Raw genomic sequence first — 17,443 nt, 5'->3', positions numbered from 1 at the left:
TTCAATTCCTTTCTAGTTTGCTGTCACTGTAACAATCCAATACTTATTTTGGATTTTTTAATACATTTATGGAGTGACAGTGGCTAAATCAAATGTGTCAAGTTTTTTACCCTGAGAAGTAGAACAATTTAGGAGGGTTAGGAACCAGCAGATGGAGTGAACCACTACCACCACCATCAGGGTACAGGAGTGTTCACCCACTGGCTTACTTGCCTATTAATCCATTTTCAGTTTCAAAGGCAAATTTGATGCGCTCTACTTGCAATGGGTCTTCAATAACCTGTTAGGAAAGAAAAATATCAACATAGGTAAGTTGTGTGAGATGCTGTATCTGTTCTATTGAATGGTTTTACCCACCCCCACACGCAAAACAAGTACGACTGAGTTTCATGTATCACTGGATTATCAAGACAGAAATTTAGGAAGTAATAAAACTTCAAATTGAAGGATTAAAATATGTGTGGATGTTGAAATAACCAATGCAGCCCCAACTTTTTTCCTTACACACCAATAAAAAATGTATCCTGTACAAGTTTTACCCTTCACCTACCAGGATCTCATGGAGTAACTGGAATATGTTTTTCAGTTCATGAGGCGGAGCAGTTTCCAGTTGAGTCTGTGTGTAAGAAACAAAGTTACTATGATAGCAAAATATGCTGATAAAGCAAAGAATTTCAAAACAGCTTTACAGATTTTTGAAAATTTAATAATTTAAACAGTGAAGGCCTAAGAAAACCTAAACCCCAACAGCCCCTCCAAATCCAACAATCTGCACTGATGGTTCTGCGGCGCTGTTATAACGCACAAGACACGGGATGACCAAAGCCTGTGAGAACACTTATGGGACAGGCTTGTCCTGGTTTGGTGTGTACCTTGATGAAGTGCAGCACAGTGAAGGAGAAGTGCTCGTTGCAGAAGCAGCAGTACACCACCATCTCGATGAGCACCGACAGCGACCCCGTGAGCTCCCGCAGCGCGTGCATCACCTGTGGGCAGAGCACACCCTTCACACACGGCTGCCTTCCAGAAAATCAGTCTGTAACACAATGTTTGTCCTTCCCAGGTGCCTGCATGGCCCAGGAGGCTGAACCCCTGCCCACACTGCACTTCCTCAGCTCCTGATGCTCACCTCCAAGGGTCAAGCATCATCCATTGAGTCAGATCAACTCAAGGTAGCACCTCCATTTGACATGGTAAAAAGCTGCATAGGCCCTTGCTAAACGTGCATAAAACCAGGCCCCAAAGCTTAGGGATATACTAGAATATGAAGTGGTCAAGAAACTAAAGGTGCCTTCTTGTTTAGGCTCAAAATAACCACTGTTTTTGGATATTCAGAAAGGATTTGTCAAAGGACTACATCAGGTAAGTTTTTAGGTTCAAGCAGGGCAGAATTTAGAACAGATACCTCCATTAAGTAGGGTTTTCCCTCAGACAGGAATAGCAAGGCTTCCACTTCTTCATGGAGCACCAGAAGCGGCCCTGAAGCGGTGATGCTGAGAGGTGGACGCTGCTTAAAGAGACCAGGAGCTATAACAGCAAATACAAAAACAATCCACTCATAGATTAGTTTGTTCTAACACACTTTGAAGACACTGCTGCTCATTTGGCACCATGAAATCCCTCATGACACTCATCTCAACTAGTTTATAGTTTGGATGCTACTACTCCAAGTAACAGATCTCTTGCACACTGAAGTGTCACTTATTTTAGTGACAGCAGACAAAAGAACTGCAGGAAGGTCAAAGCAAAATGTCCACAGACTATCAGTACTTTGAGCTTTAGTTTTACTCCCAATCACTCTTGCACATTCATCATATCCAGAATATTTATAATTCTCCTGTTACCTTCTGATTTTTGACTGCTTTTGACCTCAGACATAAATTAGGATATTCTTTTAAAAGACAACATCAAATTCCTCCTTCAGGAAACGAAAGACTTTAACTTATTCCTTTATTATCTTTATTTGGATATTTCTGCCTCTTGTAAGAGGTAACTAGGAGAGTGTTTAATTGTTTGTTATTCAGTAGGTTAGTCTAAATACTCCCCTTTAGATTAGCAAAAGACAGTACAAGTCTAAACAAAATATTGCCTGTGAGTCTGTTCAGCCAACAACATGGGTCAATTCACTCACATGAGGAAAGACCTTTTAGGCACATGGAGAAGGGAAGAAGGTATAAAACTGTTAGCATCAAGATTTTCATCCCTCCCAAAATACTATCTGTTTGTCACAGCCTCTCAATACATTTACAGCAAAATCAGAAGTAATCGAACTTGTATTAACAATTTTTGCCTTAAATTCAAAATTGCTGTATTTTCCTCACTAATATTAAGTTACTCCCAATCAATGTAACTGGAATGCCAAGTCACTAAAAGACAAAACCACAATTCTTACCAACATTTCTTTGTGAGGAGACATCAGAGTGCAAGACAAGCAGTGCTACAGTGTTGTGAAGATATCCAAACTCACGTGCCTGTGCTGAACTCCACCTGCGGTTCTGCTTGAGTCAAAGACAGATTTAATTAACTTTGGCTTATTTAATCAACTTTGTTAAGCCAAAATAATGTTCTTACAGTCCACCACCATGGTCTAATACTTTGGAGTGGGTAAAAATTTTATTATTATCAAAACCATCATGCTCACTTCTGTCAAAACAGTTATTTCCACACTAACTACACATAGGTGGGCTCACATTTGCACAATGTTTATAGAATAATTGAAGGATTTGTCTATTCTACCATATGAAAAGTATTTATTCATAATTTAAACATCATAAAAAACGTGGGGATCCCCTGTACCTGATTGCTCTGCCGGTTGGGGCCAAGGAGAAAGTTGACCATGTGCCTCAGGGCAGAGTGTCTGAGGAGAAGACTGCTAGCCCTTATTCCCTGCTGTGAAGACAAAAACCAACAAATTACCTTCCTGTGCAGGTGAAGAATTAGTGCTCAAGAGAACAAAAGTAAATGCACAGGCTAAAACCTGCATTTTCCACTCTAAACTCCCCATAGTATCCCAACACAGATCAATAAGATAAACTGCTAAAGAGCTGTCTCATTCCACACAGCACATGACACAAACCAGAGCAGAATCAGCAGATGCACAATAAATGTCTTACAAGAAAAAAAAGAAGGCAAAAAGAATAGAGAAATAGAAACAGTAAATTCAGTCAGTTATTCTGCTCCCCATGGAATAGAAACCCTGAATGCTTGATTTTTTAATATATATACATATATATAATTGGTTTTTTTTTAAGAACAACGCCACATAACCCTTCAAAACAGACAACCAATATTCAGATGCTGGAAATGACATCTTCCATTGCTATACTTTGCTGGTATATTTTTGTGTGATTTTATCCTAATCCATTATTCAAAACCATTTATTTAAAAAACAAAACAAACCTGTTTACTCCTAATAAAATGTTTGAGTTTCACTGTGCTGCAAACTCTTCTATGAATAAAGATCACTAGATGCTTTATTAATGTCTTTTAAAATTTAAATAGTCATGAGAAAACAATGCTTTCTTACCTTCTGTACAAAGTTATTGAATAGCAAAAAGTACTGAGCACAGTTTTTACAGTTTTCAGGTACATCTTTATCCAATAGAGCAAGTAGCACCTCCAGTAACTGATGTAGAGTTTTTAACTGTGGGGAAAAAAAAAAAAAAAAAAAAAGATTTTGAATGTAAAGAGCTGTCTACTGCTTAAAAACCCAAAGTGTTTCAAATACCTCCTGGGCAGGAAGAGATGAGCATTAACCTATTCCAGAAATGAAGAGCTGCAGGCAGGATCAGCTCACACAGCAAACAGAGCAAGAGCCACCAGGGAGAGCCAAGCAAGGGGATGTCTGGAGAGGAGGTGACACTCACTGACCTTCTCCTGATAAAGCAAGGCACTGTCGAGGGTTTTTTCAAGGATAGTGGCCACAGCAACTCGCACCTCCCTCACGCTGCATTCCAGGAGGAAAGTCCTGGAAGATAAAAGGTGAAGCTGCAAGGAGAACTGGAATCAACATGCACACACAGCTGCTGTGATTAAATGTGGTGTTTAGTGTTTATTGTTTTAACAGTCCACATACATTTTGTATTGTAATTTTGTGGGTTTTAACTTACATTCATACATTCCTGTTTGTAGTAAGGCCTGTAATATCCCTATCAATATATTTATTAATTAAAAAAAAAAAAGCTCTAAAAGCTCTTATAAAATGTTGTTTTTCAATGCAAATTAAAAGATAACATTTTCTTTACACTGACACACTTCTTTCAGCATGTCAGATCTCCAATAATTTGTTTTCAAAGCACCTATCAGCTGATCCTTAGCTTACCAAGAACATCTTTCCAGTCCATCTGTGATCCTCGTCAGGTAAGTATTTAACTTACCCCAACACTTTCACCATATTCTCCTTTCCCACCACTTGTAGTGCTGACCACACAAACTTAAGCACATTCCAAGTCTCTTCACTGAATTCATCACCTGCATCCTCCTCCATGCACATTGCATTATCTAATTTAATTTTCAACATTCTCAGAAAGCTGCACAGAGAAAATACTAGAAATAAAACTCCAAGTCATTATCTAAAGTGTCTGCTTAAAGAATGTGCACAGTCAACTCTTTGGGAATACATCAGTACAGGCCAGATCATGCTCTGAGGAAGCTTTATCCACACTTGAGACACAAAACACCTCAGACAGAAATACCAGGACTTACTTTACAAGCTCCCGGCCCTCTGGCCCAACGAAATACTCCACCAGCCACTGGCAAGCATCAATGCTTTTGGAGAGCAGTGCATCTATGGTGGCAATCCACTCTTCTGTATCAGCCCTTCAACAAAACAGGGACAGCTATCAGTAGTCCAGGAGGAAAAAACACCTCCCAAAACAAAACCATGTTTCTTGTGTGCATACCTGAGTTTCTTCTTGGTTCGGAGATAGGTTTGGAAGAGGAACTGGACTGCCAGCTGTAAGCTCACCTTTGCCATGCAGGGATAATAGGGATGCTTTACCTTAGTCTGAAAGAAATATCAAATTTACTCCACAGCAGAAGGAGGCCTGCAGCACACATGCTGTCTCTTAAATACATCAACATGTTCTATTCAAGTGATTTGCTTCACTTGGAAAAAAAGAACCACTACATTTTTCTGTGCTAAGTCAGTCTCCAGTGCTGACTTTGCTACTTAATAAATATGCTAAAACAGGAGCAAACTTACTTTAAGGCCAACTAGATCTGTGGATTTCAAAAATTTAATAAATGCTCTTTGTTTATGACTCCATTTAGAAAAACTTAATTAAGAAACTATAACCAATTAAGCTCTATCAACTTTGAAGTAATTAACACCAACTTTTGGACCTTCCATATGGAGAGGGATTTCTATCCCTCTAGAGGCTCAGTTTGCATCATTATTAAAGGTATGGTTTATTAAATACATTTTACTGGGGCAAAATGATGTTTCTCCCAGTACTAGAAAAGGAGGCTGAAGTTTGCTCTGAGGCAGATGTTACCATCAGCATCCAAAATTACTGGAGGCAAAGAATAGCTTGTCTGGAAAAGCAAAATCATGTCAACTCTTTTCTTACAGTTTTCCTGGTTTGACCCAAATATTTTCCATGGCCATTTTACCCAATATGCTTTGAACATTCTAAGATTAAAATCCAGGTACTTACAGCATTCAGGGAAGCCAATGACAGAACAAAACTGAAGTAGTCACTACTGTATACATCTCTGTTCTTCATAAATTTCAAGTTTTCATCTCTCACCATCTATAAAAGTAAAAGAAGGCAAAAAAAAATTAAAATGTTGTCAAAATACACTTCTCTAACTACAACTTCATCTTTTATGTAAATGTGTGGTGTTTAAAAATCAGTGTCAAACTTACTCTGTTTTCTTTTGACTCACTATTTCAGCAGAGGGAAAAATACATACTGATGTATGATTTAGAAGATCTGGTATAAAACCAGTGATTTACTTTCAAAGACATTACAAAACAACAGATGAGGGATTTAATAATTTGGCCATTAAGGGAGAAAAGGAAGAAATTGCAGATAAGTTCTATTTTTCACTTGTTTTTAATAAACAAGCCAAGAGAACACCCCTCAAACCAAAAGGCTTGCCTAAGAAATTTAGATGCAGAGAGCAAGGAGTCCTGGTGTAATTACAAGCTGCAGCCACAATAAGGTATTTAAATGCCAAGCCCTTCCTTTTTCAAATGAGATTTTGCTGAAAGACTCTCAATAAATTTGAGCCGAGCTCTGTTCATTGTAATAAGACAATCCCAGATCCACAAATGCCCAAAGTGGCTGTTAATGCCCTGAAACAGCCCATGTGGAGGGCCAGACACAGCCTGCAGAATTTATTCTCCCTGTGTGTGTGATGCAGGCTCTCTTCACTGCTCCTCCTCTTTCTACATTCTTGTGAACTCAAGAATTTGAGGATCACTGTAATTTGCCATCATCTCCATTACTCCTCGAGTGTAATGAAGCACCTTCTCTGCTGTTGTCTCTCCCTGCCTGTATGCTGACTGCTGCCAGATCTCATGTTTGATTCTTCTGCCTGCAGTTTCTTCAAAGCAAAGAATTGATAGGCCAATTTTGTGAGAAGGTACAGTGAAACTTAAATAAGTATTACTAAAGAGCTTGTTAGTAACTTTATGTCAGAATCCAGAATTGCTTCCTAGCTTTGCTACAAGGGAATTACTTCAAGGTAACCTTTAAAAGTTACCATGTTTCTCTCACTATGCTCAAATTCTATGTGAGCAGAATTTAGTTGCCACTTTGAGGGTGCTCTCTACCTGATATATCCTCACAGGCATTTTCTCTACAAAGAGTCCCTTTTTTTCTCCTTTTCGAACCAGCTTGGTCAAGATGGAGAGACGGTCACTGTTGGGCCTGTGGGGTCGAGGTGATGACTGGGGTGAAATTTCTGGTGAAGAGGGAGCAGATCTGAAATATAAACAAGCTGAAGGTGAATAAAGAAATCCTATAACAAATCTATAGTTTAGGTATCAAATACCACTGCAGTCAGAGTGATCTTATGGCAATTTTGAAAGACAGCCTGAATATTTCTTGAGGCTGTCAGTCAGCTTGAACTTGCTGCAATAACAATATTAAACAAGCAGCTTAAAAACCAACCCAAAAAAACAGCAATACACTGCTTTGCTGAACAGGAATTACTCAATTCTTAGTTGTGGAGAGATGTTGGAACTCTGATGGCTGAAAACTTTGAGCTTTCTGAATTTAAGGGTGCCAACCGTCAAGTAAACACCTTGTTTGACCTGAGACCTTGGAAAAGGCTTCAAAAATTGAGTGATAGGACAGAAACAGTGTGTGTAGTTTGGATAGTATTGTGTTATCTCACAGGGTGAAAAAGCTTAGATTTGGGATTTTAGTATATGGTGATACATGGGAGCCAAGATGGAGAATTTTGGGTGTGGGTTAGTTGTCTTTTTTGCACCCTCTTCTTCCTCCTTCTTCATGAATCTGGGTGGTTTTCTCTAATTGGGTGAAAGATGTCCACGTTGTGGGTTTCAGGCGATCATAATTGGGTTAGAAGCATAAATAATATAGATGTCAACTGTTCATTAGATAACTGAGACTTAAAAAGCCTTGAATAGACACCACTTTAGCTCACTTTCTTGACTTGTTAGAGAGAGCTTACATCTCATGAGTTTGTAATAGATAAGGATAATAAACTTCAGAGTGAGACTTCAAAAACAACATCTCCTGAGTTTTATTCGCCCTGACCTTGGAGCGACAAAGAGCCTGGTATTCCAACAGAGGGAGGTCTAGATATCAATATGAGAAAAACCTTCATGGATACAAGAGGAACTCACAAGGAGAGGTCCTCAGCTTCCTGACGAACGACACTGACTCGGCTTTTCTTTGGCAGCACAGGAGAGTTCTGGTCGGACACTCTCTGGTAGAACAGCATGTAGGCGTTCCAGTAGCGCCGGCGCACGTCGGGGTAGGGATTTGCTGTGGGGACAAAAGGCAGCCCATGAAGGCCCTTGAAGGTTTAATACCTTTCCCATTCCTGTATGGAAGCAAAACCGGGGGTACAAATAATGTGAACTGCAGCAGGATAAATCTGTCAGATCTAAACATCAGACTGTGTCAGTGATTAGAAGTGTCTGAATTATGAAACAGGTGAATACTGGAAATGTACTCGGAATAAATTCCCTAAAGCATTGAGAAGTTCAACAACATGATGCCACACAGTGTTCTATGAAGTCATTCTCACTAGCCTAAAATAAGGGCTGGTTTATGTTTGGTTGGGGTTTTTTTCCAAACTATATTAACAAGGTGCCATTTTGCTTTTCAACCTCTGCTATAAAGTCTACAAAGTGCTGAATAACAGTGAATATGGCTCCATTCATATTAGGCCATCCACAAGCTGTTCTATCCTTCAGTAAAGGGAAGGCTTTAGGGAAAAAATGGTTCAGAAGGATTCAGAATGGTTCAGAAGGAAAAAAGGTTCAAGTAACTCAAAGTACCTATAATGGTCTAAGCTCTACTGCTACTGAAATCAGTATGAAATATGAAGCTACTGTAAATCAGTCTGCACTTCTTACATTGATCGTAGACTTTAGGTCTATACTCTCCACCAAAACATTCATATTCCAGGGTTTCATCAGTCAAATCAAATTCTTCAACAACGGTGTCATTAAATTTATACCACTTTCCTTTTCCACATCCTCTGTGATCAAAACAGAACAGAAACACAACAGAAAAAAAGTTAGTTGATTGTCCCAGTAAAAAAAACAAACCACCCTGAATAGCCTAGAAGTGACAAGCTTGAACTCACATTTGTTTTGACAGTAAGAAGAAAGCTTAGCTCAATTGATGTCAAAGTTGCATTTTAAAAAATAACCTTGATTAAAACTGTGAGAGGCACATCACCTGCAAGTCAGGAAGCCCTCAAACTGCAATACAAGGTACATAGGAATGAATGAGGATTTTATTCTGTGTTGTCCCATATCACTGTGTCATTGCCTCATGGTAGGTGTTGAGAAAGGGAAGAGTGGTTCCAGAGGAGCTCTGGATGGCTCCATGCATCTTCCCAGAACAAGAAGCCTTTAGACAGCTCTCAAACCTCCCCCACGAACCTTCTTGCCCGTTACCTCCTGTCCTTGATGAAGGAGTAGTAGTGCCCTGCATGAGCCTGGCCACTGTGGACAATCACACCAACGAGCTCGTAGTTTTCTGTAGGGGCAACTTTCTTCCTCGGGGAGCCTCCTCCTCCTCCCTGGTCTGTGTTCCTGCCGTTTTCCCCCACTTCTGAGGACGAGTCCTGACGAGCCATCCCCGACACAGTGTAAGGCTCCATGTTCAGCATCCAGGGAAACTGTTTGAAGAGATAGTTTGGATTAATCAAGGCACTGCAGTGTGTACATCCTTCATGTAATTTTATGAGAATGGTATCAATACTTCCCACATTAGGAACACCAAAGGAAAATATGGAACTTCAACTTCTTATGCCTGTTACACAGATGTTAAATAAAAAACTCCTTTTAAGGAGGTTTTTTGCCTTGCTTTCTGAAAGAACCCCAAGAATGTTGCAAACAAGGAAAACTCTAAGGAAAAACAATTATTTTCTGTAGCACTACCATGTTGCAAGTGTATGACATACTCAAAATCTCTGCTCAAAATTTGAGGAAAAGAAGGAAAAATGAGCAGAAAGAATTAGAGTCCACTACACGAAGTAGCTGGGAAAGGCACCATAAAGTTTTCTTACCCTTATTTGTTCATCGTATTTAATAGAACGGCCACTCTCCCAGTCAAAGCCAAATCTCATCAGGTGAATCACCAGCAGGCTGGGTAAGACCTTAATGCAGGTGCGCTTCACTGTAGTTCTCTTGAAAAGAAACAAGAATATCACCTCTATCTGATACCCCAGGCAATCTGCAGCATCCTTCTAGAGATTCACAGTGAAAATCCAGCCATGGGAAGCAGGGTGTCCATAGGATGACTTGGGATACATCTCAATATGTTACACAGAACTTTACCATCCTGCCATCCCTCTACATTTTTAGTTTACAACATGAGTTACAGGAATTGATCTTCAGTGTAGCAAGAATGAGCAGCAACTAAGCATAGCTGCCATGACCATGTAATGCTTAGAAAACATCAAACTGCACACAAATCTTCTTTCACAAAAATTAAGAATCAATACCTTTTCTTTGCACTTTTCACAGTAGTATGCATTGCTTCCTTCCAGAACCTCTCCTCTAACAAACTGATCCAGAGATATTTCCAGGCTTTGACATGAAGTCACACCAAGGTTGAGAGCCATGAAGGCTTCCTCACGCTCATACCTAAACTCAAGAAGAAAAACAGATTAGGATTTACCCAACTGGCAGGAACCAGACAGATGTTTAGGAAAGAATATTGCATTTGCCCCACAGCTATCAAAGCTGTGATGCTCACAAGGGCATTTATCTACTTTCCAGTGCTACTATGACCTACATATTTTAATAGTTCTGGGAGCACATAATTTGGTAACTGATACACTAAATGTGACATTACCTGTGAGGACAGTCCTTGCAGATCTTCTGATCAGAGAAGATTCCTTGAAAAGTATTCTTAAATATCTGGTCTCTTCCTATTTTCTGTTGGAGATGAAAAGTTAGACATCAGTTGGATATATTGCAGGGTGGAAGACGAAGAAATCAGTAGGAATTTTAAACTCCTGAATACTGTGCAGATTATAAAATAAGCCAAATGTCTCTCTGCCTTCTTTTCTAAAGATCAAAGCAAAAAGAGAAAAAAAGGTACCAAGGATATGCATATGAACCAGAAAAGAAATTGCCAAGGTTTTTACCTTGAGGTACTCATCCATTTGATCTATAAGACTGGTGAAGAATTCATAAGCATCCTGTTGCTCTCTAACATAAAGTTCCTTATTCCACATCTTGAAAATCTGTATAAAATATAAGTTAAAGGGTTGTTGTTTCATATATATATATATATGACTAAGAAAAGTAGTTTTAATATAAATTTATTTTAACATATTTTGGGTTTTTTTGAATTAGAGCTTACTCTATAAATTCTGCAATTGAAAAAGGCTGAATAAATGATTACTTTTTAAGTAGAAAAGCTATAGATTCTAAAAAAAAAAGCAATACCTTCCAAAAGTTCTCAGGTACATAATACTGTAGCTTGCTTTCCATCAAATGACCAAAAAGAGATTGAACTTGATAGAACACATTGTCATCAGGATTGTCAGTATCATCGTCAATGGAAAGCAAGGCCTGGAAGGAAACAAATAACCTTATTAAATTGTTTTTTGGAAAAATCATTACTATAAGCTGTCATGGCCCACAGCACTACAACTTAAATTTTATGCATTTATTGTGCATATTTATACATACACAGTTGACTTTTCATTTTACAATTTATTTACAAATGGTGCTAAGATGGCGTGGTTCAAGTGAAAGTAATTCCAAAAGAGGATTTTATTGGATGCTGAGCTAATTACCTCTGGGAGACCAGGCTGCATATACAGCTGCTGGAAAACAGCATTCATGTAACAAGTAGCACCACCATTCTTCAGTCCTACAAATCCAGAAATGGAGCGACTGTCCACTGGTGGAAGGTACTAGAACGACAAATACGTTTTTTGTCCCAATAACTTTTAAAAAACATCAGACTCCAACAACATTCTATAGCTTTTATAACTACCTTTGTATTGTAGAATCACAGAATGGTTTGAGTTGGAAGGGACCTTAATCCAACTCCATCCCCTGCCACGGCAGGGACACCTTCCACTATCCCAGGTTGCTCCAAGCCTCATCCAGCCTGGCCTTGAGCACTTCCAGGGATGGGGCAGCCACAGCTGATGTGGGCAGCCTGTGCCAGGGCCTCACCACCCTCACAGGGAAGAGTTTCTTCCTGACATGTAACCTAAAACTACTCTCTTTCAGTTTGAAACCACCCCTCCTTGTATATGAGCTGTTAAGAACAATTTAATGGAGAACCAGGAATATAAATTCTGAAAAACTGCAAGACCACTATATGCAGTCATTTAAATATTTAACACATTGCACAACAGTGTTGAAAATGGACTAAAATGTAATAAAAAAATTGTGCTATTTAGGAAATACTTCTTTCTTACTCAGATAATAACAGACAAAGACACACTGGAGTATGTGCTTCTGAGGAAGATCAAATGTATCTGCATTTACCCATAGCTGCATCGTGGCATTTTAAATTGAAGACCATGGAAATCTCATGAATGAAGCAACCAAGTAAACCACGCAGAGCACTCCAAACCATGCTAACACAAATAAAAAAAGGCTTCTTGCTTACATCAAACTCCTTGGTGAGTGCAGGGTCACACTGGTGGTGCATGGAAAGCAGCTCCTTTGTGATAAGCTGGAGATTGGAGGGTGAGCTATCAGCCAGCATTACCAGCACTTCATAAGCAGCTAATCTGCTGTCTGCTGTGCTGCACCTGCAAAGAAAAACACATTGAGGTCTACTGGCTAGATGACTCAATTATTTCTAATTCCAGAAAGCTGTATTACTCAGAACAGGCAACAATTAATGTTCTGAAGAACGCTTTGAGTGATCAAACACTCCTGAGGGACTGCACAGTGCTATTTATTTTTTATTTTCTTAGGGTAGGAGAATGGGGAAGAATCCAATGAGAAGAGTGGCAAGAGGAATACTCCTTTAAACAAGCCTCCTTTACTGACACAGATACACTTGCTAACATTCAGTAGAAGGAAAAGGAGGTGCTCTGAAAGAAGACACAGAACTGGTTGCATGTCTGAGGACAAGCAGACACTCTCCATCATGTAACACTGATGGAGACAAAATGACTTTTTTACAGGGAGGGAAACGTGGGAAGAGCTAGACCAGACAACATCCTTGCTACAAGAGATGAGCTTAGACCTGGGCTTGATTAGTACAAAACCCTCCCAACTCAGCTCTTTTCAGCAGTAATTAAACACAGCAGCCCTTTCTTCTGAAGGCCAAAGAAAAGGCTTTATTTACTTTAGGCAAGCAAAAGAGCAAGCTTGGGATGAACTGCAATGGAACAAAGCACTAAGGTGGATCAAGTCCCATTCATTTCAGGGGTTGTTAAATACTCCACTGGAACCTTCTTTTGGGTTTGTGGAATGGCAGTGAGGATATGCCTGATCTAACACCAACTACTCAGTGCAACACAAACAATCCAGCTGCATTAGCTCAGAAATCCACATGAGCTAATTTACACCCACCCCTTCAGATATTGTATGGCCATAACAGCTGTGACAGGAAGGAGAAAGCCCACTCTTTTTTCTTCAGTTGATCTTTTCTGGGCTATATCAGCTTTCTCAGGTGGAAGGAGACTTGCTTGGTGTCAGTTTTTTTTACAAAACAAGCAGGGAGAAGGGAAAAAGGAAGTAGTGGAACTTTTGAGATTCTCTTTTACAAGGAGCTTGGGAAGTTAATTTCCTGCTCATGCTCCAATTTAGCCAACTTCCCAAGTGGTAACGAGCTAAAGGAATATTCTTTGGACTCATGAAATCAGCACTTGGTTGTGCCTGAATTCATAATTGATCTACCATTGAAGTACAGAAATGCAAGGATATTGGATCACACAAAAACACAGAAAATGCCATTTGGGCATTTATGTAGGAAGTGTAGAAAACTGGAGAAATGCTCCACCACTGGTATTAAATCCTACTATCTGCAGGACTTAATACTGACATTTGCATTCATGACATTGAAGACAAAACTCAACATTAAAAAAAAAAAAAAAGTTTTTACTTTGGGTGGAAGTCTTGCTGACTGATTGCAGCACTGCCTGCTGGGGAATGGCTGTTCAGAATAATCCTGGATGCTCGGAACAGGAAATCATCCAACAGTGGCTTAATCAAAGATGAACCTGCAACACAGCAATCCACATCTGCTGTTAAATACTTACATTATCACTGCAAATGTCAAAAAGGTGTTTCATAACAACAAAACCACTTCATAGCACCACATCAACAAATATTTTATCAAATATTGAAGGTAGTGCTAAAACCAGTCCTTATAGCTCTGTATCACTTCTACTGCTGTCTTCACATGACTGTCTAGTCATGTGTTAATGCAGAATTCACAGCACTCTAGTCAGTTTAAAGAGGAATACTCACCGACCATTTCCTTCTCTGCCCCACAGAGTGAAAGGAGAGTCTTGATGAGCCTCAAGTGTCCTGCTAACAGGATGTTATCAGCCTCACTAGTCTCACACTCGGCCGTGCGGTTGGGCTCAAAATTGTCCAGCCAAGTGATCTCATCTTCTAACATGGCAGCTGGGCTTATCTTCAGCTGCTCCATTTCTGATGCTGCAAGGAAAAAAAAAAGTGAACACAGTAAAAAACAGCAGCTTTGGAAATGTATAATGTAAATACAAAGGATTTCAAACAGTTTGGTAATGGTCTAGTTTTGCCCCCATGTGTATCAAGTAAACCTTCCACCAGGGAGCTCAGTTCACTTTCCAGAAGGAATGAGCTGCCTGCAGTTACCCAATGCCAAGAACAGACCATGCCAGGCACTAGCACAGGACAGCCAGCACACTGGCAGGTCACTCTGAGCTCAAGCTGTAGTAATCCCCTTTTGCAGGCAATTCTACATCTTTTCTACAGAAGGAAGGTAAGCTTGGAAGCTGCCATCAGTATGAAGGAATCAGGAGTCTGCACATACTTACATGTCAGGTCATCCAGTAATTGACACCTCAAGTCAAAATATTCTGTACACTGGGACAAAAGTCTGAAACAGATATAAATAGAAGAAAGGTATACTTAAAATCATAAACTTTACTCTAACCAGTTGTCTTTAAAGTCTGTGTGCTCTGTCCATCTAACCCAAAGCAGCATAACCATCTAGGTGTGCTTCTGCATGCTGCAGCTTTAAAAAAATATTCCTTTCCAACAGCTACTTCTGAATGTTAGGAATCATATTTAATCCTCATTTCTTCCCTCACTTTATAGCAATTCTAGTTAGCTATCAGTTGACAATAAAATAACAACATGCTTTAACTTCTCAGTTACTCCTCTAGAAATTGCAGGATGTCTGCTTCCAACGCCTGCAAAGTGCTAATCCCTTTTTCCTAGAGCTTCTGTAGTGCTGCTCATATAAAAATGTGTCAGATTTTCTTCCTCAATAAACACACATGTGACTTACCTCTGGTTGATTCCTCTCATGATGCTGGTTGGTGACCAAAGAGGCAGCTGGGCCCCAAGAACAACGCTCAGGAGGAACTGGTTTGGCTTTTGTACATCTGGGTGAGCTGATGTGTCTGTCTGGCTCAGGGTGTACAACTGGTCACAGGCAACGCGACGGATCTGCAACAGAGTCATTGTCAAACACCAGCAGTTACTCAAAGGTTGCAAAAAAATCCCCACACTCCTGTTATGTTAGAAATCCAACAGAAAAAGTGGACAATGGTGCAATCCAGGCTATGAGCTGGTTTCTAGAAATTTAACAAACCCTGCTCATCCCTGAGTGAAAACCTCTGATAAACACAAATTATAAATCCAGATAAAGGGGTAAGATGCAAAGTAAATAGATAGATGACACATGATGAAATGAAGTAAGCATAAAAGTCAATAGGTTTTAGAATATTCAAGATAAACTTAAGAAGAATGAATTTTAGGAGGGTTCTGACACTTGGAATAAATTTTCAAAATTTCACAGGTATCCATCAAATTTTACCCAAATCAAAGTTACTTGAAACTTTCCCTAATGTACTAGCTTTACAGAATTTGTGTCACCAAAATGAGACTGTTTTCTATAGACTAATCACAGCACAGTCCTGTGCATCTCATGATGAAACAAGCCTAGAAAATGTAATACTACAGCATTTTCTATCAACCCATCAGCAGATATTGGAATTACTAACCATTATACAAAGGTTATTTATTCAAATACTAATCTGTGGGAATACTTGCAATAAACAATTTTATGTTCAGACCATATGAAATTATCAAAACATATACATTTCAGAAGAAGCCTTTAGAAAGTTTTCAGAGGAAGATCCTCACCTCAGCACTTGGTGATCCAAGCAGAATATCAATGATGAAATCAGCAACACAAGGCAAATTGTAAAAAGATCCTGAAATGGAAGAGTACCAGGCTATCTTATTAAAAATAATATTTTAAAAGAAGTCAGTGACAGTCTTGCATTAAAATACCACAGGACCTAGAGGACATCAATACAGAAAAACAGCAAAGGCTATTTCCTGATTTCTTTTCCTCACTAGAGGCTGCCACCATGATATAACAGCATTTTCCTTGCCTTCCTGCACCACCAGTGTTTACACTTCCTGTACAAAGACTCAAGTATTAACAGGAGCTATGCAAACAGCAGCACTTACAGAATTACAGACTTCAAAGGCAGTGCAAATATTTATATTCTGGCAGTAAGTCAGTTTCCCCAAAACATTTCACCAAAGAATAGCACTACATGCCTTATTTCAGTCCTGGAAAAAAAAAATCCCTGTAATTTTTAATGGAATGTTGTGTTTTTAGCTTGAGCTGTCTCAGCTAACAAAGCTACAAGTTCCTCATTATTTTTTTTTCACTTGACTGTTTCCAAAAGCCTCCTCCCACCTGGCTTATACTCCAAATACTGAATAATCTAATTTTTTTTCTATACCTAGCTGCTGACTACGTAGCTGAAGGCAGGTTACTAAGAGAGACAAGGCTTCCCCAGCAATGAGAGCATCTTTGGTGGACACAGACTGCTGCCTCACACAGATCCCAGCGTGCAGCGCCGTGGGCTCCCCTTCGCTTCCTGAACTGCAGTTACTTCCTGCATTAAAAAAAAAAAGAAAAAAAAAGAACAAGTGCTGTAATTCACTACATTTTACTCAGATGTTTTCAGCTTTTGGTCAGTTCTCTGCAATTTAAAAACTTCTCTGAATGCCTGATGAATATACATAAATTTGCTCAGATTTTTTCTAATTTATTTGTATAATGTCCCAAGCTGGGGGACACCCAAGAGGATGAACATCCACTCAATTCAGCTTCAAGCTCCTAAAAGTGTTCGGTTAAGATTAAACAAAATGCTTTTAGATTGGTTTAGGGACACAGTTAACCCACCTGAGCTGCTAAGTCTGTTTCTAATCCCAGCAGGGAAGAGAGTGTTGCTCTCTTTGATGGGCTGACTACTTCCCACGAGGTCCAGGCGTCCTGCAGCAGCAGCCCACGAGAGGCGCATGAAACAAGCCACTGTGGAGGTGAAATCATTCACCTCCATGGTCTGGAGGAACAAGAAACAGCAGTCACTTCTGTGATATTCAACAATCCTTGTTAATCACAGGGATGAGAGGAATGTATTTTCTGGACTGTGTCAAATTGACATTTACACTTGTTTTCCTCTCTCTTCTCTACACAGGCTCAAGGATTCAAGAGTCTTTTTGTTCCCAATGAGAGACTGGTATTGCTATCTTAGGAGAAGTAATTAATTTTTTAATTCCCCA

General features: G+C 39.5%; 1 protein-coding gene across 1 annotated transcript in view; it reads right to left on the bottom strand.

Moving 5' to 3' along the window:
* The window catches only part of USP24 (ubiquitin specific peptidase 24), a 61,603-nt gene that overhangs the window by 6,176 nt on the left and 37,984 nt on the right, over nucleotides 1-17,443 (bottom strand). Inside the window, exons 34-62 of the mRNA XM_053950350.1 lie at nucleotides 17,064-17,223; nucleotides 16,618-16,773; nucleotides 16,004-16,074; nucleotides 15,144-15,304; nucleotides 14,668-14,729; nucleotides 14,114-14,305; nucleotides 13,746-13,863; nucleotides 12,297-12,441; nucleotides 11,467-11,586; nucleotides 11,114-11,239; nucleotides 10,810-10,908; nucleotides 10,515-10,597; nucleotides 10,162-10,303; nucleotides 9,724-9,843; nucleotides 9,110-9,333; nucleotides 8,561-8,685; nucleotides 7,823-7,964; nucleotides 6,782-6,932; nucleotides 5,658-5,753; nucleotides 4,902-5,005; nucleotides 4,705-4,818; nucleotides 3,871-3,967; nucleotides 3,527-3,643; nucleotides 2,797-2,889; nucleotides 2,393-2,498; nucleotides 1,406-1,527; nucleotides 873-986; nucleotides 551-616; nucleotides 214-280 (exon numbers count right to left, since the gene is read on the bottom strand). Of these exons, the coding sequence (XP_053806325.1) occupies nucleotides 214-280; nucleotides 551-616; nucleotides 873-986; nucleotides 1,406-1,527; nucleotides 2,393-2,498; nucleotides 2,797-2,889; nucleotides 3,527-3,643; nucleotides 3,871-3,967; nucleotides 4,705-4,818; nucleotides 4,902-5,005; nucleotides 5,658-5,753; nucleotides 6,782-6,932; nucleotides 7,823-7,964; nucleotides 8,561-8,685; nucleotides 9,110-9,333; nucleotides 9,724-9,843; nucleotides 10,162-10,303; nucleotides 10,515-10,597; nucleotides 10,810-10,908; nucleotides 11,114-11,239; nucleotides 11,467-11,586; nucleotides 12,297-12,441; nucleotides 13,746-13,863; nucleotides 14,114-14,305; nucleotides 14,668-14,729; nucleotides 15,144-15,304; nucleotides 16,004-16,074; nucleotides 16,618-16,773; nucleotides 17,064-17,223 (3,493 nt within the window). The remainder of the gene's footprint in view (nucleotides 1-213; nucleotides 281-550; nucleotides 617-872; nucleotides 987-1,405; nucleotides 1,528-2,392; nucleotides 2,499-2,796; nucleotides 2,890-3,526; nucleotides 3,644-3,870; nucleotides 3,968-4,704; nucleotides 4,819-4,901; nucleotides 5,006-5,657; nucleotides 5,754-6,781; nucleotides 6,933-7,822; nucleotides 7,965-8,560; nucleotides 8,686-9,109; nucleotides 9,334-9,723; nucleotides 9,844-10,161; nucleotides 10,304-10,514; nucleotides 10,598-10,809; nucleotides 10,909-11,113; nucleotides 11,240-11,466; nucleotides 11,587-12,296; nucleotides 12,442-13,745; nucleotides 13,864-14,113; nucleotides 14,306-14,667; nucleotides 14,730-15,143; nucleotides 15,305-16,003; nucleotides 16,075-16,617; nucleotides 16,774-17,063; nucleotides 17,224-17,443) is intronic.

The sequence above is a fragment of the Vidua chalybeata genome, chromosome 9, assembly GCF_026979565.1.
Source record: "Vidua chalybeata isolate OUT-0048 chromosome 9, bVidCha1 merged haplotype, whole genome shotgun sequence".
In the NCBI taxonomy this organism is placed as follows: domain Eukaryota; kingdom Metazoa; phylum Chordata; class Aves; order Passeriformes; family Viduidae; genus Vidua; species Vidua chalybeata.
This window is presented reverse-complemented; position numbering and strand designations above follow the sequence as displayed.